General features: G+C 39.7%; 2 protein-coding genes across 3 annotated transcripts in view; one reads left to right on the top strand and one right to left on the bottom strand.

Moving 5' to 3' along the window:
* The first annotated feature begins 250 nt into the window (after positions 1-250).
* ntpcr (nucleoside-triphosphatase, cancer-related) lies at positions 251-6,156 on the top strand. The gene is made up of 5 exons (XM_033021736.1): positions 251-402; positions 4,431-4,593; positions 4,686-4,791; positions 5,039-5,248; positions 5,462-6,156. The coding sequence occupies exons 1-5, from the start codon at positions 369-371 to the stop codon at positions 5,540-5,542; spliced, it is 594 nt and encodes a 197-aa protein (XP_032877627.1). The 5' UTR covers positions 251-368; the 3' UTR covers positions 5,543-6,156.
* Positions 6,157-8,951: 2,795 nt separating this feature from the next.
* pcnx2 (pecanex 2) overlaps positions 8,952-26,134 on the bottom strand; it is a 222,972-nt gene continuing 205,789 nt past the window's right edge. Inside the window, exons 35-36 of one of the 2 annotated variants that reach the window (XM_033021735.1) lie at positions 15,662-15,766; positions 8,952-9,754 (exon numbers count right to left, since the gene is read on the bottom strand). In XM_033021735.1, the coding sequence (XP_032877626.1) occupies positions 9,704-9,754; positions 15,662-15,766 (156 nt within the window). In that variant the 3' untranslated portion in view covers positions 8,952-9,703. Of the gene's footprint in view, positions 9,755-14,823; positions 15,767-26,134 lie in introns of those variants that run through there. The other variant, XM_033021734.1, reaches the window with a different exon arrangement.

Here is a 26,134-nt window from a genome sequence, read left to right as displayed (position 1 = left end):
CTTTGATGTCTCGTTTTCACACCTTACCCTTCCATGTGTCTGTGTCTGTGTCTCCCTCTCCTCTGACTGTCTGAAGAAGGGTCTCGACTCGAAACGTCTCACCCAGTCCTTCTCTCCAGAGAAGCTGCCTGTCCCGCCGAGTTACTCCTGCACTTTGTGTCTTTCTCCGGTGTAAACCAGTATCTGCAGTTCCTGCCCAACCGCCAGAGACGGCTTACCTCGAGGTCCGATGACGTCACGCTGTGGGGCGGAGCGGAGCCGGAGTCAGGTGACATCGTGGCAGCGGTCGGCGTTGCGCAGTCGCAGTGGGCTGCAGTGGTCGGCGTTGCGCAGTCGCAGTGGGCTGCAGTGGTCGGCGAGGGGCTGTGATGCGGAGACACGTTTTCCTAACGGGCCCCCCAGGTACAGTTGGCGTTGGTGTTGGTGTTGGTGTACGGACCGTCGCCATAGTTACTCGAGCAGCAGCCCCAACCTAACCCGGACGGTTCAAACCAAAGATTATAGAGGAGCTATAAGATCTTTGGTTCAAACCAGCATCTGCAGCTCCTTCCTACACCTGTGCAATCCTCTCTCGCTGCTGATTATCGGATTTTCTTGTGTTCTCGCTTGCCTGCTGCCCCTTCCTCCAATTTCAGGACATCTGAGTGAGATGAGGAAAAACTTTTTCACCCAGAGAGTTGGGAATGTGTGGAATTCTCTGCCACAGAAGGCAGTGGACGTTTTCAAGATAAGAGTTAGATTTAGCTCTTGGGGCTAAAGGAATAAAAGGATATGGGGAGAAAGCAGGAACGGGGTACTGATTTTAGATGATCAGCCATGATCATATTGAATGGCGGTGCTGACTCGAAGGGCCGAATGGCCTACTCGTGCACCTATTTTTTTCTTAATGTTTCTTGTCTTTTTGAACTTTAATGCAGTAACATTTATGGCCCTGGTTAGATTTGCAACCCCTGCCTTCAAACTCCAACTCAACCAATATTTTAAATATACTGATGCAATACTGTTTACAAGAGAAGCTCTTGAATAGGGCTTTAAAAGAAACGGAGATAAACGCATAATGTTGTTATTATAATCCTGGGGCAGGGGCTAATTCTTCATTTATGTTACATTTATAGTAAATTTTAATCTTAAACAGTAATTTCACTTTGCAAAGAAAGAGGATTTATAGTTTATCGGGGAGGGTGGATTAGGATCAATTAATTTTTTTCCTATATATTTTCACCCCTTAACCCTTTTCTGAATTGGCCACCAATTTCTTAAGGGTTTTTTAGGGATGGATGATAAATGTAGGCATTGCTAGCAGCCTTTCTTTGCCAACAGACAAGAAAACTAGAGTAAGTTATATTTATAGTTTTGTAGCACGCATGAACGTTTCCTTCAATTGCTCCTCAATGCATTGTCAACAGTTGTATTTAAAATCTGCCAATTCTCAGCTAGAGATTTAATAATGTAGTCTAAATGAAGCTTGATGCCTAATATTAATTTGATACACATAGTCTATGTGGCAAATCACACACTGCATTTTTTCCCTTGAGAAATAACATGTCATTTGCAGTAGTTTTTGTCACGGGTCAACTAGCCTGTTAACTGCAATTAACCGTGAACCCAATCATGTGCCTGTACCTCTTCCACCTCATTGTATCCAATAGACATACTTTCAGAACATTACAATTTTGCAGCAGTTTTCATAACATCTGAAAGTATTTTCCAGCATTAGGCGACTTTGAAGTCACTGTCTAGAAAGTATGGCAGCCAGTATACATACAGCAAACCACAGTGTGATACTAGCCACTGATTTATTTCAGTAATTTTCATTAAGAGAGAAATATTGTCCAGTGATTCCCTTCCCCATCAAAATGACATGGTATTTTTCTTGGGTTACCTGGGTGAGAAGCTAGATTTTATTTTAAAGACAACACCTCCAACAATGTGTCAATCTGAAGACTTTCCAGCTTTCTTTCCCCTCCCCAATCAGTCTGACGAGGCCCCTGTCCAGCATTCTTCACTCCCCTCAAATCGGTCAGAAGAAGCCCTTTTCAATCTTCCCTCTCTCCTCCCCACCCACACACAATCAGTCTAAAGAAGGGCCACGACCTGGAGCATCACCTATTCACGTTCTCCAGAGATAGTGCCTGATCTGCTGAGTTACTCCGGCACTTTGTGTCTTTTTGTGTATTAACCAATATCTGCAGTTCTTTGTTTCTATACCTCTAGTCTTGCATTGTCAGCTTAGATTTTTATAGTCAAGTCCCAGAAACATGACTTAAATCCACTTGGACTTGGAAATGAATGCTGAGAACAGTTGTAATGATATGAAGAATATTTAATGTATGTCGTGTTAATTCGCTATTCATATTTCTGGCATTTGGTCAGCATCTGTGAGGAATGCAAAAGGTAGAGAGATGTGTTTATATCATGAGTTATGCATTATTATCAGGAGATGGAACTGGGAATATGTAATAATGCTTTAAAATTTTATAATATTAATCTATTTGTTAGAAGCCAAAACCAAATGTAAAGTTCAAGTGCATGGTTGAAGGGGATGTTTGGACTGGTAATACAACTCGTCCAAATGTCAAAGACATGCATTTTACTGTTATATAATATTGCAATTTTAAATGCCTTTATCCATCTGCATTATGGAAACTATGTAATACTCTACTGTCACATGTTAGTTCCATTGTTTGAGTGAAATTACATAAGATAATAATAGCAAGATGGAAATGAAGTTACATGCAGATAACAACATGGGAATAGTCATTAGGAGCCAGGAACTCCCTATTTCTGTAGCTCATGGAACTTTAAAACTTCAAATCTGGGCCCTTGTATCACTGATTTTAATAACTTAAATATTTGTAGTTTTCCCTTTGGCTACCTAAACCCAAAGCTCCAAAATGTTCCCCCTCAAATCACCTTGCCTCCTTTTGACTAATTATTTCAACCATTTTGCCAATCATTTGGTCACCTGTCTCATAAATGGAAGATGAGAGGGATAGACAGAGTGGATGTGGACAAGCTTTTCCCTTTGAGAATAGGGAAGATTCAAACAAGAGGACATGACTTCAGAATTAAGGGACAGAAGTTTAGGGGTAACATGAGGGGGAACTTCTTTACTCAGAGAGTGGTAGCGGTGTGGAATGAGCTTCCAGTGGAAGTGGTGGCGGCAGGTTCGTTGGTATCATTTAAGAATAAATTGGATAGGCATATGGATGAGAAGGGAATGGAGGGTTATGGTATGAGTGCAGGCAGGTGGGACTAAGGGAAAATAATTGTTCGGCACGGACTTGTAGGGCCGAGATGGCCTGTTTCCGTGCTGTAATTGTTATATGGTTATATAAGCTTAATGTGGCATACCAAAAATGTTGATAATACTTCTGTTAAACTTGTCCAGATATTGCACTTCAGGCTAATGCCTGTGAATGTGTTTCCTTAACTGATTCAAATAATTTGATATTGGTCTCCTAATTTCTGGAGTATGGCAGTGAATTGATCAAAATATTGAAAATAAACTAATTGTAAAATAATAAAAATTATATTTACTACTCATATAATTGCTCTGAGATTCTTCACAGGTGTTATCAAAGTTTTGTACTGAACCATAGACAATAGATTGGTGAGCAAAAGCTTAGTTAAAAAGAGTATTAAGAGTAAACAGCCTGGGATTGAGACATGTCCCGAGTTTCTTTACATCTAGCTATAAAACAATGTACAGCAAGTTTCAAAATTTCAACAAAAACTCCTGTAAAGCATATTTTGCACTTATTTAATCTGATGTTGTATTAGTACAGTGATAGCTGTTTAACCTCTGTAATTTATCTGGGAGCATGGGATAATGAAGTGTGATTTTCAGTTTTAATCCAGAAAATGTTAGGCTCCCCATATTTTACAGGATATGGTTTTCTCTTTGAAGTGCTTTGTGATTGAAATGGTGCTAAGGTTTACATTTGGTATTTTAAAATCAGCAAATTATTTTATCAATTAATTTATAATGGAGTAGATTGTACAAAGATTCTTGTGTTTCTTTAGAAAGATATAATTTTACTATTTAGCAGAAATGATCCACTCGTAATTTGTGATTTCTTTTCAAAACCACTACCAGAAGTTGTAATAACTATGCCAATGTTATATTTAGCATTATCACTGAAAAGAGCTTTTGTGTAATGAATTCTTTATGTCATAGAGCCACCAAGGAAGGTACTGAGTGCTGGAGAAACCACTGTTACTGAGAAAAGAAAAGGAGAAAAAAATCAATTATAGAATGGCATTGGGAACATCATGTTTTCCTAGGACTGGTGATGTTGCATTGGCAGATTAAAATCAAAAGGGGGAATATAGTAAAAATGTAATCCACCACATTTTAACTTTATTCAACATCTAATACTATTGATGTATTCAATATAACCTGAAGATATTTTTTCATATTTCACTAGGTATTGGTAAAACAACCTTAATTCACCAAATCATAGATGTATTAAAATCTTCTGGAGTTCCTGTTGATGGATTTTATACTGAAGAAGTCAGGAAAAATGGAAGAAGAATTGGATTTGATGTTGTTACTGTATCTGGTAAGCGAGGAACTTTGTCAAGGACTAGGTATAAATTGTTTTCGTTTTTCAAACTATTAAAGTATTTATGGGTAACATGTGGAGTCAGTTTTTTTAAAGTTCTATTTTTCTGGTCCCTAGGAATGATGCAGATGCTGCGAATAGTGGGAGATGTGAATATAGGGTTGGTCCATATGTAGTGGACCTACCGTCATTCGAATGCCTGGCTCTACCACTTCTCACTAAAGTAGGTGGTAAATTAAGGCTGGATAATTCATTGTTTCGATTTGTTTTTCATTGGTTGTAACTATATGTACAACAATTGAAAAAATATCTACTCTAATGTAGATTAAGATTTAAGTAGAAATTAGTGACTGGGTGTGACAGTTGGAAAAAAATATTGTTTAGAAATATGAACCTTGTTAGTGTCATTGGAAATCAATAGGTTAACGGGGTAGCACTCTAATTTGTTTCTTTCCCTATAATTCTTGTAGCTTAATGGCAAAGAAGACAAAGAAAAAAAGGTGTATGTAATAGATGAGATAGGAAAAATGGAGCTCTTCAGTGAACCCTTTATCCAGGCTGTACGTCAAATCCTAGATGGAACCGATGCCACTGTACTCGGAACTATTCCGATCCCAAAGGGAAAACCTTTGGGTCTTGTGGAAGATATCAGAAGCAGAAGGGATGTTAAAATCTTTAATGTAAGTACATGAGTATTGGCATTTAAAATCAGTTTTATGAAATTATGAAATAGTAATATATTTGGAAGTATTTTCCAAACACACCTCAATACTAGAGTAAATAATTACAAGAACATTTGATTAATAACTTTCCCATAGTTTCTGAAGTACTCATTGTTATGTGATGGCTTGGAATGTAATATGGACAGAAAAATAACAATCATTATTTTCCAGATTTCAAGGGATAATAGGGACAGTATTATTCAAGAAATTATTGAAACAGTGCAAGGCTGTAGAAAGATGAATGGGAACTGAAGTATCATCAAGAACCTGAGGTTTGGGTTGTGATAATTATGGCTTGTACGTGCTTCATGAGCAGCACGAGCTTTTCATTAGACTATTCTTTATCCTTTCATCATTTTGTTTCAAAGTAACTTTCAGAAATGGATATTGATTTAATGTACTTCAAGTAGCTCATCCTGCTTCCAGTGTACCAAGTGATAATTTGCTCATGTGTAAAAATGGTTATTTTTATTTATACCCCTCATTAAAGTTCATATTTTAAATGTCAGTTGAATCCTTCCTGAATGTGTTGTTGATCATTGTGTATGTATAGCATATGATTTCAAAGTTTGAAAACATTTGTGAGGGAAATTTATCCTTCATCATGAAGTTATTTCAAATGCAGACATTTTAATATGGGAATGTAAGAAATAGTTCATTTGTTTTCGGTCTTTCGGGTAAGGAAATTATTTTGTCTTGATAGTAAAATGTATTTATCTCCAACTTTAAAAAGTACTAAGTGGAAGAGATTCTGCTGCTCTTGAGTTCTGTATTAATATTACTCCAGTCATTCAATCCTTGTATATTAATAAATTCCTGGAAATGCTTTGAGTTATTATCAACATTTCCATGAGGCCTGTCCTTGACTCTGCATGTTCATTGATGATACTCTGCTGTGGAAGCTCACAATCTTGCAACAAAGACAAGGGAGAGCGAACCAAAAAATCATTGCATCCAAATCTGCAAATGTTATTTATTTATGTATGTCTGTTCCAGATCTTCATTATTGGTGGATTTATATTTAGTGTGAAATGTACTTCCTTTCAGACACTGGCAAAAGCAACAAATTGTAGTAAGTATACCATGCAATTAAACAGATTTTTTGTTATAATGGAGAGATTAGTGATCCCTCACCTCAACCAAATGCACATGATTTTGTTTGAATCAGTTTGCTAGTCTGCTATACAAGGTCAATGTACACATTTATCCACATGCTAGGATTGGTGTGTGAATTTATATCAGCCATAAAGTGAACAGTCAAAAAAATAGATTACTGGGCAAGGGATTATTAGGAATCTCAATAAAAAGAGATTCTGAGTTACTTATATAAAAGATATTCAGTTACCCTCATTACATTGTCTTCAGCAATTGCAGTACAACAGTGTAAACTCTGAATTTAGACGAGCAGGACAGGATTTATGCTGGAGTGTGGATCAGTCGTGATAAGGAGCGCCACAAAGACTGGAGATGTGAAGAATTAGTGAGACAGTTCCATCGTCAGACCTTAGGCCTTTACTTTACGAGGCTGATTAATAGATCGGTGATATTTAGTTTCAGAACTAACAAGGATTGTTTAATAATCTGCATTCCTAAAACTGCCCTTAGTTTTAACATAGTAGTGGGATAAATTAAATAATTATAGTACATGGTTGCATTTGGAAAGATCTGGATAAGATACTGTTTCCAATTACTGGGCCACTTGACAAATAAATTTTAATGCTTTAAAAAAAAAATGAAATTAAATGAATATTAACAGATATACAGTGCCCTCCATAATGTTTGGGACAAAGACCCATCGTTTATTTATTTGCCTCTGTACTCCACAATTTGAGATTTGTAATAGAAAAAAAATCACGTGTGGTTAAAGTGCACATTGTCAGATATTAATAAAGGCCATTTTATACATTTTGGTTTCACCATGTAAAAATTACAGCAGTGTTTATACATAGTCCCCCATTTCAGAGCACCATAATGTTTGGGACACAGCACTGTAAAATGATTTTGTTGAGGATAAAGTTCTGGCTATGTACTTTATACATTATTTGTGTCTACATTTAGCCTCTCAGTTAAAGATGCACCTCTTCTCCCCACTTTGCCACTCTTCAGCCCCTTGCACAAGAAAATAATACCTGCAAATAAATCAGAAAGAAACCCAAGATGCACATATAAAACCCCATCAAGTATCTTCAGCAGTGTCTGGTATCTCCAGATGCCATGTCTGCTGCAACTAAAGACAATTGAGATGTTTGTCATCTTCTGCTCCATCTTAATGTTCCACAATTTTAATGCTGACATCTGACCAAAGATAGAAACTAGTTGGAGCATTCTCCAAACACAAGGAGTCAATTTAAAGCACGCACCACACACAGGCATGTATGCACACTCCTATAAGGAAAATCTAGGATAATAAATTCTGAAGTCCAGAGGTGCTCAGGAAAATGTTTAAGAAGGAACAGCAGATGCTGTAAAATCGAAGGTAGACAAAAGTGCTGGAGAAACTCAGCGGGTGCAGCAGCATCTATGGAGCGAAGGAAATAGGCAACGTTTCGGGCCAAACCCCTTCTTCAGTCTGAAGAAGGGATTCAGCCAGAAACGTTGCCCATTTCCTTCGCTCCATAGATGCTGCTGCACCCGCTGAGTTTCTCCAGCACTTTTGTCTACCATGCTCAGGAAAATTACAATTGGCCATTTGTTCATATATCTGTTAAATTATCAGTCAAGACTGTCATGTGAACACATAGTACTTTTGCCAATAAAATCCATTCATTATTATTTCTACCTTGGACCTTTTACTTTGAGCAATTTATTGCACTCAATTTTGAAATGATTTGAATCTGTTCGCCTCAATTTAACGGTATGTATATAATAAAACAGAACATTCTTCATATAACAGGACTTTTTCTCTACAACCCAATTCACTATTTTCACAGTGACAAGCTTGGTGCTGATTACTTAATTTTTTTCTCATACATCACTGTGATGCAACTTTCATGTTTAAAAAGTCTTATGTCAGACTGGCTCCCACCTAAGTGAATTCCTGCTGTTAGCTAAAACAAGGTCACTGATTGCTATGGAATGAGGGAAGTGCTGCCATTACCTGAAGTGATTGAATGTACCCATAATACTCCCTTAGCTGAAATCTGAAACCCCCAGGCTGCGAAAAAATAGTGGTGCAATGGAATTATCCCAGGAAGGCAGCAAGGCCTCCATGACTGGAGTGGTATGTGTGCTTACAATGTTGGAATAAGCAGTTTATAAATAACAATAGTCTGCCGTATGATGAATTTATGTAAGGTAAAAAAGGGAAGTCTAAATTACTGCATAAGGTCAAAGGGGCAATTTGGTAGTTTTATTAAAGTGATGGGAGTTGAGGGTGAAAATGCTTCTGTAAGTTAACTAAGGGTCACTCAGTTCATTTTATACTGATGGCAGACTTAGGTCAGGATGCTTTATTTGGTGCATATTTTTATAATGCATGTACAGGAATCGAATCTTCTACTAATACTGACTACAGGCCTAGTAAAACTCAAACCCACATGTGATTTCATTCAGCATTATAATATTTTCACTTTGATGGATGTATAAATAAACCTCTGTGAATTGCATTAATATTGGTTTACCTACAAAGGTTACAGCAGTGACCACAAACAAACAACAATGCTTTCACCAGACAAGGTAAAAATTGCAATTTAATTTTCTGAATTAATATAAAAATTGCAGACTGCATCATGCCCAAATATTTAAAGTGTCAATCGATTTCAAGACAATTTAAGATTACAAGTATATACAACATTTTAAGTCAACATAAAGTCCAAAACCTGATACTTATATTGCATTTTCGATTATCCATGCACGTGAAGAATGCACAGATGTATACACATGGTTGAAGAATATATTCTTAGCATAGTGACACTACAGTTTTTACATTGTTATCACCTTTCTAAGCATTACATTATTTTCTGTTCTTTAACATAATTCCTTCAATTTTCACCTAAACTAAAGTCTCTAAATTGATATGCCTACATTTTAACATGCATCAATAGGCAACCTCATGCAGTTATATTTAGTATAGGAATCTTTGTGGAGCCTACAGCACAATTAATTTATTTTCCTATGCATCATTAGATAATGAAATGGATTGCTTAACTTCCCATTTCTGTCTTTGGAAGGGTAACAATAAATGTATCATTTTTGGTTTTTCATTAACATTCCATTTCAACATTTTGATTAAATAAATAACTTTCAAAACCATATTTTGAAGTAATAAAAACCAGCTCTCCAGAAATGTTTTATATTCAAAAGAAGTAAAACACAATATTATTCCAACCAGAGTATACTCTTAAGCAGTCCAGATGATCCTTGGAAGGAAATTAAACAGTTTAACCACTGCTTGTTTAATGTAGTATTGCATCATCATGTAGCAAAACATGCTTGCTGCAACAAGCCAGAATAGTTGATATCAATCTGTTAAAAAAATATTATCAATGTAAGAAGGAATGGCAACAAATGAAAACAAAATTTTCAATCTCAAGAACCCAGCCTCAGATATGTCACTTTTATATTATAGTGGTAACAATATAGCATAAGTATTCAATATATTCAAAATACCTAGTTAGAAATTTGTTACTGAACCAATGAGCATACATTCTCTGAAATGGCCAGATTTTAAACTTCTTGTGTATTCTGATACAGTCCCAAAGACTAATACGATTAATTAATAAAATTGTATAGTGTATCACAGCAACTCTTACTCGGAATTCAACAAGAATCTTGTCTCAAAATAATAATTTAGTGTGTTGCATATTTCACATTGCTAAACACAAATAGAAGGCAAGAAGGAAATTACTGAGGAATTATGTGATTAAACATTAGTTTTCTTTTGGTATCTTGCAAAGCAATTTCAGATATGCAAACATTTCTGTTGCTATGTGCAGTGGTTTGAAATAATATTAATTCACCAGCATCTTTTCATCAATACATCTTTTCTGCTCCATCTTGCACCCACATGCTGACATGGCTCTTTACAGCTCTACAACATGATTTTGACAAATAAATAAAATTGATGCCAATTTTTATCAGCCAATACCATGGGAAAGTTGAATTGCTCTGCTATTTTGTCTTTTATGCTTCTATTTAGTGCCTTGGGACCTGTTTCCACCTTAAAAGCACTGTTGCTTTCATAGCCACTGGAGGCAAAGCAGTGGGCAGATAATTTTGTTCATAAATAAACTATGAGAAATGACCACACTGGAAGACAGAGTAGATATTCTGGAGCAACATTGTGGAGGTGGGGGATGGTATGTGGTAAAGAGAGAGCTAAATAGTAGTCAGCACATAATTGTTAGCTGTACTCTCCGCCAAGCTCTGAGATGTAGTATAATCAAAGGATGCAATTATATCCTTTCCGCAACCAGAAAATCTTAAGGGTTGCAGCATTTACAAAAGCCTCATCTATTGTACTTGCATTATTGTTAGCCCTTATTGAATCAGCTCACTCTGATAAGCTAGTTCTCCCTATTCTTTCATAATATTTTTCATGCACATTGAATTCTCCATTAATTTGCAACTAGGGGTCGGCATTGCAATTTTTCACTTTTCAATCATATCTAGTTTTTTTTTTGTTAAATCTGCTTCCAGCACCCTTTTAGGCAACCTATTCCAGCCCATAACTTCTTGTGTGCAAACACCTGTGCCCCGTGGTTATTAATCCACAGTCAAAGTATTTTCTTTTTACTCATGATTTAGAATCACTATAAAATCTCCTCTTTACCATCTCTAAGGCCTTGACACTTTTTGTAAGGCCTGATGCACAGAATTGGTCTAAACAGTGACTAGTAAAAATATAGTACAATTCCCTTGTCTTTCTCTGCCCCCAAGGTTCCAGCATATAACAATCTAATATCTTGAGGTAATTTTATTTCTTATTTCAATATTCAATGCCATTCATATTGAAATCCCCAATCTTAATTGTCTTGTATTTCATTTTGACTGTTTAAAATAAGAACTCGGGTAACATTGTACAACAAGCGGCTCTGGACATCAACATGGCTTAACAATTAGAATATACTTCTTGTTCCTATGTAGCCAATTGCATCAGCCACCTATCTGTTGTTCTATCCTTGTTCTCCAGCATTACATGTGCTCCTAATACATCATCAGTAAATATTCATACCATCCTTACATGAGATTCCCTCTCATCCAAGGATGAGAGGGAATTTCATTGAAACATATAAGATTGTTAAGGGTTTGGACACGCTAGAGGCAGTAAACATGTCCCCGATGTTGGGGGAGTCCAGAACCAGAGGCCACAATTTAAGAATAAGGAGTAAGCCATTTAGAACGGAGACGAGGAAACACTTTTTCTCACAGAGAGTGGTGAGTCTGTGAAATTCTCTGCCTCAGAGGGTGGTGGAGGCAGGTTCTCTGGATGCTTTCAAGAGAGAGGTAGATAGGGCTCTTAAAAATAGCGGAGTCAGGGGATATGGGGAGAAGGCAGGAACGGGGTACTGATTGGGGATGATCAGCTATGATCACATTAAATGGCGGTGCAGGGCCGATCCTGGACCTATTGTCTATCGACCATTTTGAAATCATTATGTAAGTTGAAAATGCAATTCTTGGGAAACGGCACCATATGCTACTGTTAAGGAAAAAACATTGGCTCCTTTTTAGTTTCTGTTCTCAAGCATACTTCGATCCACAAAGCTAATTTCCCTTGAGCACCATTTGCCATAAAAGCTATAGTAAATCTTAGGTTGTACAATCAAATTCTATCCAAAAATCTGTACACTAGAATCTCCTGTGGCAGTCCGGATATTTCTTCTGAAACAAGTGTGCTAATTGAATTTGTTCTAAAAGGGGTAATTACATATCACACTCAGTGAATGAGCGCCAATGACATTCTTTCCCTCATTGGTCATGTTTCACAAGCTATCTGCATTAATTTGGTAAACTGGCAAATTGAGGCAATTTTACTTTTTGTTTACTCCCCCCCCCCCCCCCCTCCCCCCCCCCCCCCCATGCAATAAGACTATTACAATGGATCAGTGCTCTGTGGGTTACACCACGTGTATAGTTTTCCTTCACAGACTTATTTGCTCCAAGACCATATTCCAATTCAAACACGACAAATCTAAGCTATCTGCTCTTAATTTAACATACCTAATCACTAAATGTGTGCATTGTGGTTCACCATACTTTGTTTACTATCTTAATAATGTGAAGAGTGTCAAATCAAACCAAATCTCAAGAACATTTACAATAAATAAGTTGTGACTCTAACTTGACTTGCATGTTGATTTTACTTGCAGTCTATTTTTGACTGACAATGTGGGTCTTAGCCTCTCAGCTGGGCTTCTGATAAGGATATTTGGCAATTAAACTTTTACAATCATCATTCTCTGCATGAAAAAGTTGTTTCAATATTGGAAGTGCTTCAAGTGACGAGACAATTTAACGGGCATGACGGCTCCCTCTGCATTGGCATATTTGGGATGGATCACATCATGAAGCCGATAGCACGAATAATGCCATCTTCACAGCATATTTTACACCTACAAGAAATCTCCCAAACACAACAGAGGTAAATAAATGGCAAAATTAATACAAGTGCCAATCAATAAGGAATAACTAAGAGACATGTGCATGTGAGCCCATGTCAAAGAACACCTGAATTGTATTGAATAGGCTTCAAAACATTACAGAACAAGCAATAGTTTTCATTCTGTTCCCTTCGATTAAAGTTGGTAAAAGCAGTAACTTTAAATATTAGTAAGGCAGAGGTAATTCTCGAAAAGCAAGAAATGAAAGGTTATGCTAGGTAGATGGGAATGTGGAATTGAGGTCCTCTGCTCAAATAGAAGTTCACTTTATTGTTTCTCTTCAGCCTCCATTACACAGACAACATGTGGATAACAATTCGACAGATTCTGCTAAGTAGCCCGAGGCAACAAGCTTCTGCTCCTCCCCTCATCGTCAGTTCTGCCTTATGGTCAGCTGAGGAGATTTTGAATCATGGAGAGTAGCAGCTCACCAAGTCTACACCAAATGTCAACCATTCATTAGTGCTGATCCTACATTAATCCCACTTTTTGAAATTTGCCCCATATTTTCATTATTTCTGCCAGATTCTACCATTCACCCACATAATAGGAGCAATTTAGAGTGGCCAATTTACCTACCAATTAGGATGTGGGAGCAAACTGAGAACCCACCATAACAAGGGGGGGATCAGCACTACTGATGAAGTAGAATATTATGGCAGTATTTAGAAAGTTTATCTTGGAGGGATTGTCTGATGAGGCCATATGGGTGAATGTATGAATAAAGGAGGATCAATCACTTTGCTGGAGTTATACTATATGCCTCCATGAGGCCTCTTACGAGAGGATGTTGGGCAGGTGGTGGGAATGTTGCTGGGGGATCACTGAGTAGTGACCATCATTTTGCAAGTTTCAAGGTTGGTTTTGAAAGAGATAAGGTTTTTCCTCAAATTAAGGGCCTAAAGTGAGGTGAAAGCAAATATCAATACCAAGCAGATGCATGTGGGTAAAATGACCTCTGACAAGTGGGAGTCTTTTAAAGGATAGTTTAGAACCGGCATGGATGAAAGGAAAAGATGGAATGATTGAGGAAATCTGGATGACAAGGGATATTGAATGTTTGACCAGGGAGGAGAAAAAAGTACATGACAGCAACAAGCAAGTGAAACCACTTACATTTAAGAGACATTTAGGTAGGCACATGAATAGGAAAGGCACTGGATAGGGATCTAATGCGGGCAAATTTGATTAGTGTAGGCAAAAAGATTTGTATGGATGTCGTGTGCCAAAGGGACCATTACTGTGTTGTACAATACAGCTGCTCCTCGACCTACGATGAGGTTACGTTCGGGTGAACCCATCGTAAATCGAAAATATCGTAAGTCGAAAACGCATTTACTACAATTTGATCACGTGACTGGAAGTGCGCGGTGGCTCGCTGCCGTTGCCGAGCGTTTGCACCATCGTAAAGTCGAAATATCGTAAGTCGAAACATCGTAAATCGGGGAGCCCATGTATAATGAATCATTGTCACCCAGAGGGAAAGCATGTGGTTACAGGGAGAACATGCAAGTTATATGCAGGAAACACCTGAAGTCAGGATTGGGTCTCTGGCTTGGTGAAGCAGCAGCTCTACTATGTCACCACAATAGTGCTGAAAAAAATCAACTCCCCTTACCCCCATCCTGTTTTCACTGTTGTGGAAATATTTCATATTGTTTCCATTCTTTCACTCTCAACTGATGGACACAAATTATTACTTTTTAAATGTTACATAGTTCACTATACGGTATAGCATGAGGCTAATTGGATCATTATGTCCAATGTGGACCTCCTTCTACCTTGCTTATCTAGCCATGTTTATACCTTCTTTCTCCCAAATCTCCTTTACAGTTTCACTTTCAAAGCACTTTTGCTGTTTACTGCAACTACTATTCAAATATTCAAAGTACCTAGTTCTGCATTCTAAAAACTTTCAGACCAACCTTGTCCTCAATTCTCTATTGGATTTATTAGTGACTATGCCTTTTTTAAGGGGCCTAGTTTCAAACCCTTCACAAATATAAACATAATCCACATTCTACGTCATAATTTTAACAGCTTTATCAAGGCACTCTTCAGGTTCTGAACTTTGTATACATGGTCCTATCTTCATGAATCTTTGCTGCATTTAAAATAAAATTAACCACAACATTCTAAATGTTCTCCAATCAAAGTTTAAATTATGTAATTACCCTGTGTGCTCATAAAGTGCTGCACAAATTAATCTGTGATGATTTTACAATCCACATCCCAAGCTCCATAAGTCGGCAAATCCAATTTGGGAAGGTAAATTTTGTAATAGCAAGGTTAAATGTTAGTGCTTAATTCTTTCACAAGATTGCCCATCACCTTTTCCAGGTTAGTCAAAATAATTGAGCTAATCAAAATGTAACCCTACACCAATTATGGAAGCTAGAACATTCAGGAAGTCTGATTAATTTGAGAATCATTTTGTTTAAACAGGAAATTGATCAAAGAAGACCTGTGAAACAACAGTTATCAATGTGTTTTGCTGGGATAGCTGTAGATGTTGAAAATAAAATTATATTCACTTCATTACACAAAGCAACTTTGAGTATTTGATTCTGAATAATTGCATTGTTGTTATATTTGCTCCAGTTTTCTGTCTTGGAAGTTGGAGATTTCCTTCCCCTTTGTTTCTTGTTCTTATTACCTTACTTCATCATTTTACTACTCCTCTACAAAGATCTTCATTTGACGCAAGAATTCATTGGTTATTCTGGTCCGAGATCGAGTGGGATGTCCTAGAGCTCAATTCATCTTTCACCTTAGGGTCAGCATTTTGAGTGTGTAAAGCATCATCTGTGCACACTGTGTCCTTCAGTTGGCTGGAGCTTATAACATCCATCGAAGACCAGGCATCAGAACCTCCCTTCGGAAAAGAACAAAAGAGTTAACCACTTTGCACATGATAGGGAATCAGTGAACTAAGCCATTAATCCAATTTGAAGCTATGCCATCTCTTTGAAAGGATTATATAATCAGTATCTCCTGGTTGCCTGAGCATCATAAATATTTCCTTTTCAAGTACCCAATTAATTTTCTTCCACTGTCAAATTGTAGTGTATTCCCAACCAGCCAAATCTCCCATCATTCTTTTGCCAAGTCATAATATCTAGTCATACAGCATGGAAACAGGCCCTTCGGCCCAACTTGTCCCGTCATAGTGTAGATGGGACCAAGATGCCCCATCTACACTAGCCCCATCTGCCCACATCTCTTACCATTCCTATCCATGTGCCCATCCAAATGTCATTTAAATGCTGTTTTTTTACCTGCCTCATCTATATCATCTGGCAGCTTGTTCCAAAGAGCCTCCACCCTCTGTGAGAAAAACGTGCTTTTCAGGTTTTTATTACAGCTTTTCCTCTCACTTTAAAGCTCTGTCCTCTGTTCTTGATTCCCCCAATCTGGATAAAAGACTGTGCATCTACTCAATCTATTTCCTTCAAGATTAAAGGGCCTGTCCCACTTGGGCGTCATTTACGCGACATTTACGCGTGGTGGCGTCGGCAGTAGCGCACGGCGCCCCAGGATTTTTGGATTCTCAAAATCCTCGCGCGCCACCTGCGTGATGCGCAGATGATGCCCAAATGGGACGGGCCCTTTATACACCTCTATAAGACCACACTACATCCTCCTGCAATCCAAGGAATAAAGTCTGAGCCTGCCCAACCTCTCCCTATTATTCAGAGCCCTCATTTTGGCAACATCCTTGAAAATCCTTTGTAAATATTTTAAATTTCTATCCTCCGATTATGACCCTATCTGAGGTTCCCCTTTATTTACACTTTCAAAATCCATGGTAAGTTTTAATGTTTAATAAATCTCCCTGGAATCTTCTCTCAGGAGAATAAACTCAATTTCTCTCACCTCAAAGAGAAACCCTTCATGATCGGACCGATTTTAGTCATTCTGTATCCTCCCAAAGCATTGGTATTATTCCTAGATATATTCATCTTCTGCAGACACTGAGCGAATGACATTTGTCTTCTGTGACCAGTGTTAAACATAGGTGAGTGTGCCCACCTCCAGTGCACCCACAGCCTTGAATTCAGTTTCACTGAATTCCATGAAAATTAGGTTGAGTACAACTGGCGGCTGAAACACTGAAGTTGATGAAAGCATTTTATCAGGATGCACCACAGCCTGGTTTAGGAATAGCTCCATCCAAAACAGCAAGAAATTGCAGAGAGCTGTGGATCTCGCCAAGACCATCACACAAACCAACCTCCCTTCAATTGGCTACATTTCACGCTGCCTTGGAAAGGCCGCCAGCATAATCAAGGATCAGTCTCACACACTCTCTCGTCTCCCCTCTATCATCAGGCAAGAGGTACAGAAGTTTGAAAATGTATAGCTCCAGATTCAGGAACAGTTTCTTCAGACAATCAGGCAACTGAACGGTCCTCTCATCAGGTAGAGTGTGGTCCTGACCGCCCATCTACCTCATTGGAGACATTTGAACTATCTTTAATCAGACTTCAATGTTATATCTTATACTAAATGTTGTATCCTTTATCTGTGCACTGTGGACAGCTTGATTGTATTCATGTACAGTCTTTTCTTTGACTGGATAGCGCGCAAACAAAAGCTTTTCACTGTACCTTGGTGCACGTGACAATAATAAACTAAACTAAAATATATGTGACAGTAACAACCGAAGATGCATTTCTTCCCCAACATATCTTTTCCCATTATGGTTTACTCCAAGTAGCAGTGAATGTGCTTGGCTGCTGCTGAGGTATCTCAGCAGTCAGCTATAGAATCATAGTGTAGTTACAGTGCATTCACAAAGTATTCAGACCCCTTCACCTTTTCCACATTTTGTTATGTTACAGCCTTATCCTAAAATAGATTAAATTCATTTTTTTAATCATCAATCTACACACGATACTTCATAATAAAAAAGGGAAAACAGGTGTTTTGAAATGTTTGCAAAGTAAGTAAAAGGTAAATAACTGAAATATTACATTTACATAAGTATTCAAACCCTTTGCTATGACACTCAAAATTAAGCTTCGATGCATCCTGTTTCCATTGATTATCCTTGAGATGTTTCTACAACTTGAATGGAGTCCACTAGTGGTAAATTAAAGTGATTGGACATGTTTTGGAAAGGCACACACCTGTCTATATAAGGTCCCGCAGTTGACAGTGCATTTCAGAGCAAAAACCAAGTCATGAAGACGAAGGAATTGTCTGTAGACCTCCGGGACAGGATTGTGTCGAGACACAGATCTGGGGAAGGGTATAAAATAATTTCTGCAGCATTGCAGGTCCCGAAGTGCACAGTGAATGAGTAAATGGAAGAACTTTGAAACCACCAGGACTCTTCATAAAGCTGGCTGTCCGGCCAAACTGAGCAATCGGGGGAGAAGGGCCTTGGTCAGGGAGATGGCCAAGAACCCGATGGTCACTCCGACAGAGCTCCAGAGTTCCTCTATGGAGATGGGAGAAACTTCCAGAAGGACAACTATATCTGCAGCACTCCACCAATCAGGCCTTTATGGTAGAGCGGCCAGACGGAAGCCACTCCTCAGTAAAAGGCACATGACAGCTCGCTTGGAGTTTGCCAAAAGGCACCTAAACAAGAATCTCTGGTCTGATGAAACCAAGATTGAACTCTTTGGCATGAATGCCAAGTGTCACGTCTGGAGGAATCCAGGCACCACTCATCACCTGGCCAATACCATACCTACGGTGAAGCATGATGGTGGCAACATCATGCTGTGGGGATGTTTTTCAGCGACAGGAACTGGGAGACTAGTCAGGATCGAGGGAATGATGAAAGCAGCAAAATACAGAGAGATCCTTGATGAAAACCTGATCCAGAGCATTCAGGACCTCAGACTGGGGCAGAGGTTCACCTTCCAACAGGACAACGATCCTAAGCACCCAGCCAAGACAACACAGGAGTGGTCTCGTGACAAGTCTGTGAATGTCCTTGAGTGGCCCAGCCAGAGCCCGGACTTGAACCCGATCGAATATCTCTGGAGGGACCTGAAAATAGCTGTGCATCAACGCTCCCCATCCAACCTGACAGAGTTTGAGAGGATCTGCAGAGAAGAATGGGAGAAATTACCCAAATACAGGTGTGCTAAGCTTGTAGAGTCATACCCAAGAAGACTTGAGGCTGTAATCGCTGCCAAAGGTTCCTCAAAAAAGTACTGAGTAAAGGGTCTGAATACTTATGTAAATGTGATATTTCACTTATTTCTTTTTAATTACTTTGCAAAAATTTCTAAACACCTGTTTTCGCTTTTTTATTATGGGGTATTGTGTATAGATTGATGATAAAAAAAATATTTTTTAATCCATTTTAGAATAAGGCTGTAACGTAACAAAAAGTGAAGGGGTCTGAATACTTTCTGAATGCAATGTAACACACTTGGTGAGGTTCAACTAATTGAGTCTTTGCTCCTAGCAAAACAATACAGTTGATTCCATACCCCTATTCTTTCCCCATATTTGCCGTAAGCAAAGTAGAATGGTTATTTTTTTTGCGATTCAAAGGCTGTTTTCCACAGGGCTCAATACTGAGTCTCTCAGTTTTAATCATATACTAGACCAAGTGGGACCCGTTGAGTCCCCAGGGCCTGGAACTCGGCCTAGTTCTCGTACTTGACCCGGCCCTGGCTGTAGACCCAGGCTCGTCCTTGGTTTAAGCGGCAGCCTCCAGCCGTCAGCTCGGTCGCCGCTTGGGCTCCAGTGCAGGTTCCGACTTCACCGTCCCTGACCCTGGACCCAGGCTCGTCCTTGGTTCCAGCGGCGGCTTCTTTATTGGCCCGATCCCAAGCCCCAGGCTCGGCCCTCACTCCAGCTAGAGCGCTGGGCTCGCTCTAGCCACGGTCCACGGCTCCTTGCCACCAGATGTCGGGCGCCAGCAACCGGCGCACGAGCGCTGGAGTGGCCCCTCCCTACCAGAGTGTCCCGTCCTGCCTTGCGAGTCCATTGTGACGTCACTCGAGGTTTTTTTCTTCCGAAACGGGTGAGTTTTCGGGCTGTTTTTAAAACTTTAAAGGGTTAAAAAGTTTGGAAATAAAGATGGGAGTGCGACGGGAAGACGTTTATCGCCTCGAGGGGGGAAATGTGAGTAGAATGTGTGAATATGGGCAAGCTGTGGCCTAACGTTTGTAAGGAAATAAGAACTAAGCAGATTGTGCCCAGATGACACACACCCACACATGTACATACACACAAACAAGATGAGAGTTTTAGTTATATAGATATTAATGATCTTGACACATTTAGAGGATATGAGGAAGTTTGTAGGTGATTTGGAAATGGGCCTTGTGGCTGACTGAGGACAGACATTTGGATTGCACTAAGGTATAGATGATCTGGTCAGCTTGGCAGAAATGTGGCAAGAGGAGTGGGAGGTATATTCCAAGAGAGACAATGGAGGGAGGAAGCACATCATCAACAGGAGGATATTGAGAGAGGTGGGGGAAACAGAGGAGTAGAGTGCAAGTCCACAGATCATTAAAGCTGGCAGGGCAGGTTATTCGTGGTTCAAAAAGTATAGAATATATGTTCAGCAAGGTTATACTAGAACTGTATACAACACTAGTTAGGATAGCGTTGAGTTCTGGGTATAGTTATGATCTCCATGTTACAGTAATGATGTGATTTCAGGGGAGGTATACAAGGTCATGGCCAGGCCTCGGAAAGTTTAGCCATGAAGGAAGACAGGGTGGACAGTGTAGTTTTCTTTGGAACATAGAAGCTGAGGGAAGTTAATTGAGGTGTATAAAATTATAAAGACACTACACGGTGTAGATGAGGCTTATTTCCTTAGCAGAGATATATCAAAACCAGGGGTTATTGATTTGAAGTGATTGGTACAATTAGTGGGCAGGTACAGAAAAACATTTTCAGATACGGTGGAAGAGGGCAGCAACTTCCTGTCTGAATGGATAGTAAAGCTAGAAAACCTCATATTTTTGACAATGTATTTCGATGTGTTGGAGTCTGTGTGTCTATGATGCTGCTGCAATCAAGATTTTCATCGTACCTGTACCTCATCATACTGATGGCATATGGCATACTGGCACCTCCAAAATGTTAAAAACTAGATTTTCACATTTTTAGAACTTTGAATATTACAAAAATATTGCTAAAGTTTTTTTTTAAATGTATTACTTAAATCAGGCAGTCGGATGCTTAAATTGATTCATTATGGACATCACAAAAAAGGAATGATCTACATTTGGGGACTTTACTGTCTACCTTGACAGCATTGCTTGTGTATGTGACAACAATCTTAAGTTGATATTACTTAACATGATTTGAGGATTGGTGACTTGAAGAGCTTCACATCTGCAGCTGCAAATAGGTTAGGCGAGTTAGTCCTTTATTGGCTGGTGCAGATATGACGGGCTAAATTATATCCTTCCCTGACATATGCTTTCTAAGATTTTAAGCTTACAATAAAAACACATCAATAAAAAAAAAAAGCATTTTCGGAGATAGCCAGAACCAGATTTGTACTGAGATGCTCCAAAACGACGAATTCCAGCTCCTTTAAGAGCTTTTTATTTAAAGGTGGGACTTTAAAATCTGGCAACTGGGATTGTCTCTTAGTTTCTGTAAAATTGGAACATTACATTAACATATCACAGAGTAAGTAATTCCAAAAGCAACATTAAAATCATTGTGAAGGTAGGATACACAATTGGATCTGTGACATTATGACCCTGGCCCCAAAGCGCTGCCAGTGTAATTGGGAATGTTTAATTTCAGTGCTTAGATTCTATTTCCTGAATTGGATCGGCATCCTTACCCGCTGCGTCTTTTCCCCTGATTAGCACCTGCAGTAGGCAGCAGTACTAATAACTGTGGAAAATTATAAATATCTCATTTAAATATATATCATAATTAGAATTTATAATTAGATTTATAAATATATCCCAGACAGCAAGGCAGTGCACTCATTGGGAAAGACACGGGTATATGCATCTACTGTTTCACAGCCACAGTGGGGCACCTCAGACTAATGGTGTTCGGCAGTGTGTTCATAGAAACATAGAAAATAGGTGCAGGAGGAGGCCATTCGGCCCTTCAAGCCAGCACCGCCATTCATTGTGATCATGGCTGATCGTCCCCTATCAATAACCCGTGCCTGCCTTCTCCCCATATCCCTTGACTCCACTAGCCCCTAGAGCTCTATCTAACTCTCTCTTAAATCCATCCAGTGATTTGGCCTCCACTGCCCTCTGTGGCAGGGAATTCCATAAATTCACAACTCTCATGGAGAAAAAGTTTTTTCTCACCTCAGTCTTAAATTACCTCCCCTTTATTCTAAGACTGTGGCCCCTGGTTCTGGACTCGAACAACATTGGGAACATTTTACCTGCATCTAGCTTGTCCAGTCCTTTTATAATTTTATATGTTTCTATAAGAACCCCCTCATCCTTCTAAACTCCAGTGAATACAAGCCTAGTCTTTTCAATCTTTCCTCATATGACAGTCCCGCCATCCCAGGGATCAATCTCGTGAACCTACGCTGCACTGACTCAATCACAAGGATGTCCTTCCTCAAATTAGGAGACCAAAACTGCACACAAGAGCTTTTACATCCAGAAATCCTCTGCCCACCTGCAATGGGCAAGAACAAACAAAAGCCATTGTTTATCTATGCTCAACCTCTTTTCCCATCTCTTCATCTACATCCCAGGACTCCAACTCACCCTGCACGAAACTCCATGTAACCCTCCTCTTCTTCCCACAACACCACTCTCTGTTTCCCTCCCCAAAATATAATAATGCTTCTCCCCACTGTTTTCTCTCCGGCTCATTCTCCTCCCCCAACAACCCATCACCTCTGCATGACTCACTATATTGCTCTCCCACCCCCTACAAAACTTCATCTCACCTCATCTCTACTCCTTCCCCCACCGCCTAATAGACCCCATCTCCCTCCTGTCCTGTCTGTGCAGCAACTTGCTTATGCTCAGGCCCTCACACAGCTTCCTTCCTTTTTTCTCTCCTCTCTTGCTCTTCCTCTCTGTCTCACTCTCCTCTTCCATCTTCGAGTCTTGCCCTCTGTCCCCAAATTTCCCTCCCAATTATTAAAGAGGTAATAATTATTAAAGAGGTCAATTATTGAAGAGGTAATAATGGGGCATTTGTATAGCAGTAAAAGGATTAGTCCAAGTCAACATGGATTTATGAAAGGGAAATCATGCTTGACTAATCTTCTGGAAGTAAAATGGATGAAGGGGTGCCAGTGGATGTAGTATATCTAGACTTTCAGAAAGCCTTTGATAAGGTCCCGCACGGGAGACTGGTGACTATAATTAGAGCACATGGTATTGGGGGTAGGGTGTTGACATGGATAGAAAATTGGTTGGCAGACCGGAAGCAAAGAGTGGACGGGTCTTTTTCAGAATGGCAGGCAGTGGCGAGTGGAATGCCGCAAGGCTCGGTGTTGGGGCCGCAACTGTTTACCATATATATTAATGATTTGGAAGAGGGAATTAGGAGCAACACTAGCAAGTTTGCGGATGACACAAAGCTGGGTGGCAGTGTGAGCTGTGAAGAGGATGTTAGGAGGTTGCAGGGTGACCTGGACAGGTTGAGTGAGTGGGCAGATGCGTGGCAGATGCAGTATAATATAGATAAATGTGAGATTATCCACTTTGGCGGCAAAAACAAGGGGGCAGATTATTATCTCAATGGGGTTAGGTTAGGTAAGGGGGAGGTACAGAGAGACCTGGGTGTCCTTGTACACCGGTCACTGAAAGTTGGCGTGCAGGTACAGCAGGCAGTGAAGAAAGCTAATGGAATGTTGTCCTTCATAACAAGAGGATTTCAGTATAGGAGTAAAGAGGTTCTTCTGCAGTTGTATAGGGCTCTGGTGAGACCACATCTGGAGTATTGTGTACAGTTTTGGTCTCCTAATTTGAGGAAGGACATCCTTGTGATTGAAGCAGTGCAGCGTAGGTTCACGAAATTGATCCCTGGGATGGCGGGACTGTCATATGAGGAAAGATTGAAAAGACTAGGCTTGTATTCACTGGAGTTTAGAAGGATGAGGGGGATTCATATAGAACCATATCGAATTATAAAAGGACTGGACAAGCTAGATGCAGGAAAAATGTTCCCAATGTTGGGCGAGTCCAGAACCAGGGGCCCACAGTCTTAGAATAAAGGGGAGGTCATTTAAGACTGAGGTGAGAAAAAACTTTTTCACCCAGAGAGTTGTGAATTTATGGAATTCCCTGCCACAGAGGGCAGTGGAGGCCAAGTCACTGGTTGGATTTAAGAGAGAGTTAGATAGAGCTCTAGGGGCTAGTGGAGTCAAGGGATATGGGGAGAAGGCAGGCACAGGTTAATGATTGGATGTCAACAAAATAGAGAGAGTACAGAGGAGATTTACTAGAATGTTGCCTGGGTTTCAGCAACTAAGTTACAGAGAAAGGTTGAACAAGTTAGGGCTTTATTCTTTAGAGCGCAGAAGGTTAAGGGGGGACTTGATAGAGGTCTTTAAAATGATGAGAGGGATAGACAGAGTTGACGTGGATAAGCTTTTCCCACTGAGAGTAGGGAAGTATCAAAAACAAGGGGACATGACTTGAGAATTAAGGGACAGAAGTTTAGGGGTAACATGAGGGCGAACTTCTTTACTCAGAGAGTGGTGGCTGTGTGGAATGAGCTTCCAGTGAAGGTTGTGGAGGCAGGTTCGTTTTTATCATTTAAAAATAAATTGGACAGTTATATGGACGGGAAAGGAATGGAGGGTTATGGTCTGAGCGCAGGTATATGGGACTAGGGGAGAATATGTGTTCGGCACGGACTAGAAGGGTCGAGATGGCCTGTTTCCGTGCTGTAATTGTTATATGGTTATATATGGTTATAGGGGACGATCAGCCATGATCACAATGAATGGCGGTGCTCGCTCGAAGGGCCGAATGGCCTCCTCCTGCACCTATTTTCTGTTTCTATGTTTAATTCCCTCACGGTGATGCTGTCTCATTTCTTCACTGTACCTTCCCCCACTCCCAGCTTCCATGAGTCCCAACTGTTCCCTGATCCACTGTCTAGCTGCCCCCCCCCCCCCCCCGCACCAGCTCATACCCCAACGTGGTAAGACTTCCTGTCTTTACAGGCCTGTTATACTGCTGCTAGTGGGAAATCCATTGTTTATTTTTCAGTACACATGACAATTAAACTCTCTTCACTATTGACTCTTTCCTGTTGACAATTCCCTTTCATTCTGGCTATCTCTGTCACTGTGATCACCTCACCTCGTAGATTTAGCATACCACCAAGCTGATTTTTACTTTGGGCTCATTTTTACCTTTGTTATCATGGTTTGCTGAAGAGGATTAAAGCATTGAATTCAGATAAGGTAAAGTAATCCAGCCATGAAACAGACAAGCTGTGATATAGCCTTCAAGACCGCCTGCTGAAATATATATATTAACTCCCAGGCCTAGTTCCGGAATTGCCTTGACTTTAATCAGGGTATTTCAGCTAATGGTCTGCCGCAGGATATTTCTTAAGTACATGGCAGGAATATCAATCTTATTAAAGGACATTAAGAACTCTCTTAACTGCAAATCTTACAGGTTTAATGATTAACAACACCATTTAGCAAAATCTGGAGCAGCAGCTGAAAGACTAGCCACAATAATGGAGTTGTGTTACAATTAAATGGGGCTTGCAAATACCATACTGATAAATTGTTGGTCATTACGTGCTATTCCCAAGATCTCGATGTCCAGATGTAGTGTCCTGATGCTGAGCAAAACCAGCTAGAGTAATGTTGCCAAAAATGCTGTCTACCTTCGAATTTCCAGCATCTGCAGTTCCTTCTTGAACATAGAGTAATGTTGCAACTCCTTGAGGTAAATTTCATTTAAAAAAAATGCAAATTGGAAATAAAAACAGAACAGGCTGAAGACTTTTATCAGACCAGGCCAGCATTTCTCAGAAACTTGAGCTAAATATAATTCTTTCCTCAGACCAAAAAGATTTTACAAATGCATAGAATTTATGAAGATTGATTGCACTTATAGAGCACCTTTCACAACTCTGTGATGCAGTAAATGTGCACCTAGCAAGCACTACAAACAGTGTGATAATCAACTACTATTTTACTGGTGTTATTTGAGGGATGAATATAGGTTAGGATGCTGGAAAGTACCACCATGCTATCAAAGTGCGTTGGGATCTTTAGCAATCATCTAAGAAACAGACAACACTGAATAAAGAAGGGCGAGAGGAGGTAGTG

Source organism: Amblyraja radiata, chromosome 5, assembly GCF_010909765.2.
Source record: "Amblyraja radiata isolate CabotCenter1 chromosome 5, sAmbRad1.1.pri, whole genome shotgun sequence".
NCBI classification, from domain to species: domain Eukaryota; kingdom Metazoa; phylum Chordata; class Chondrichthyes; order Rajiformes; family Rajidae; genus Amblyraja; species Amblyraja radiata.
The sequence above is the reverse complement of the archived record's forward strand: the minus strand, read 5'-3'. Positions and strand labels throughout refer to the sequence as shown.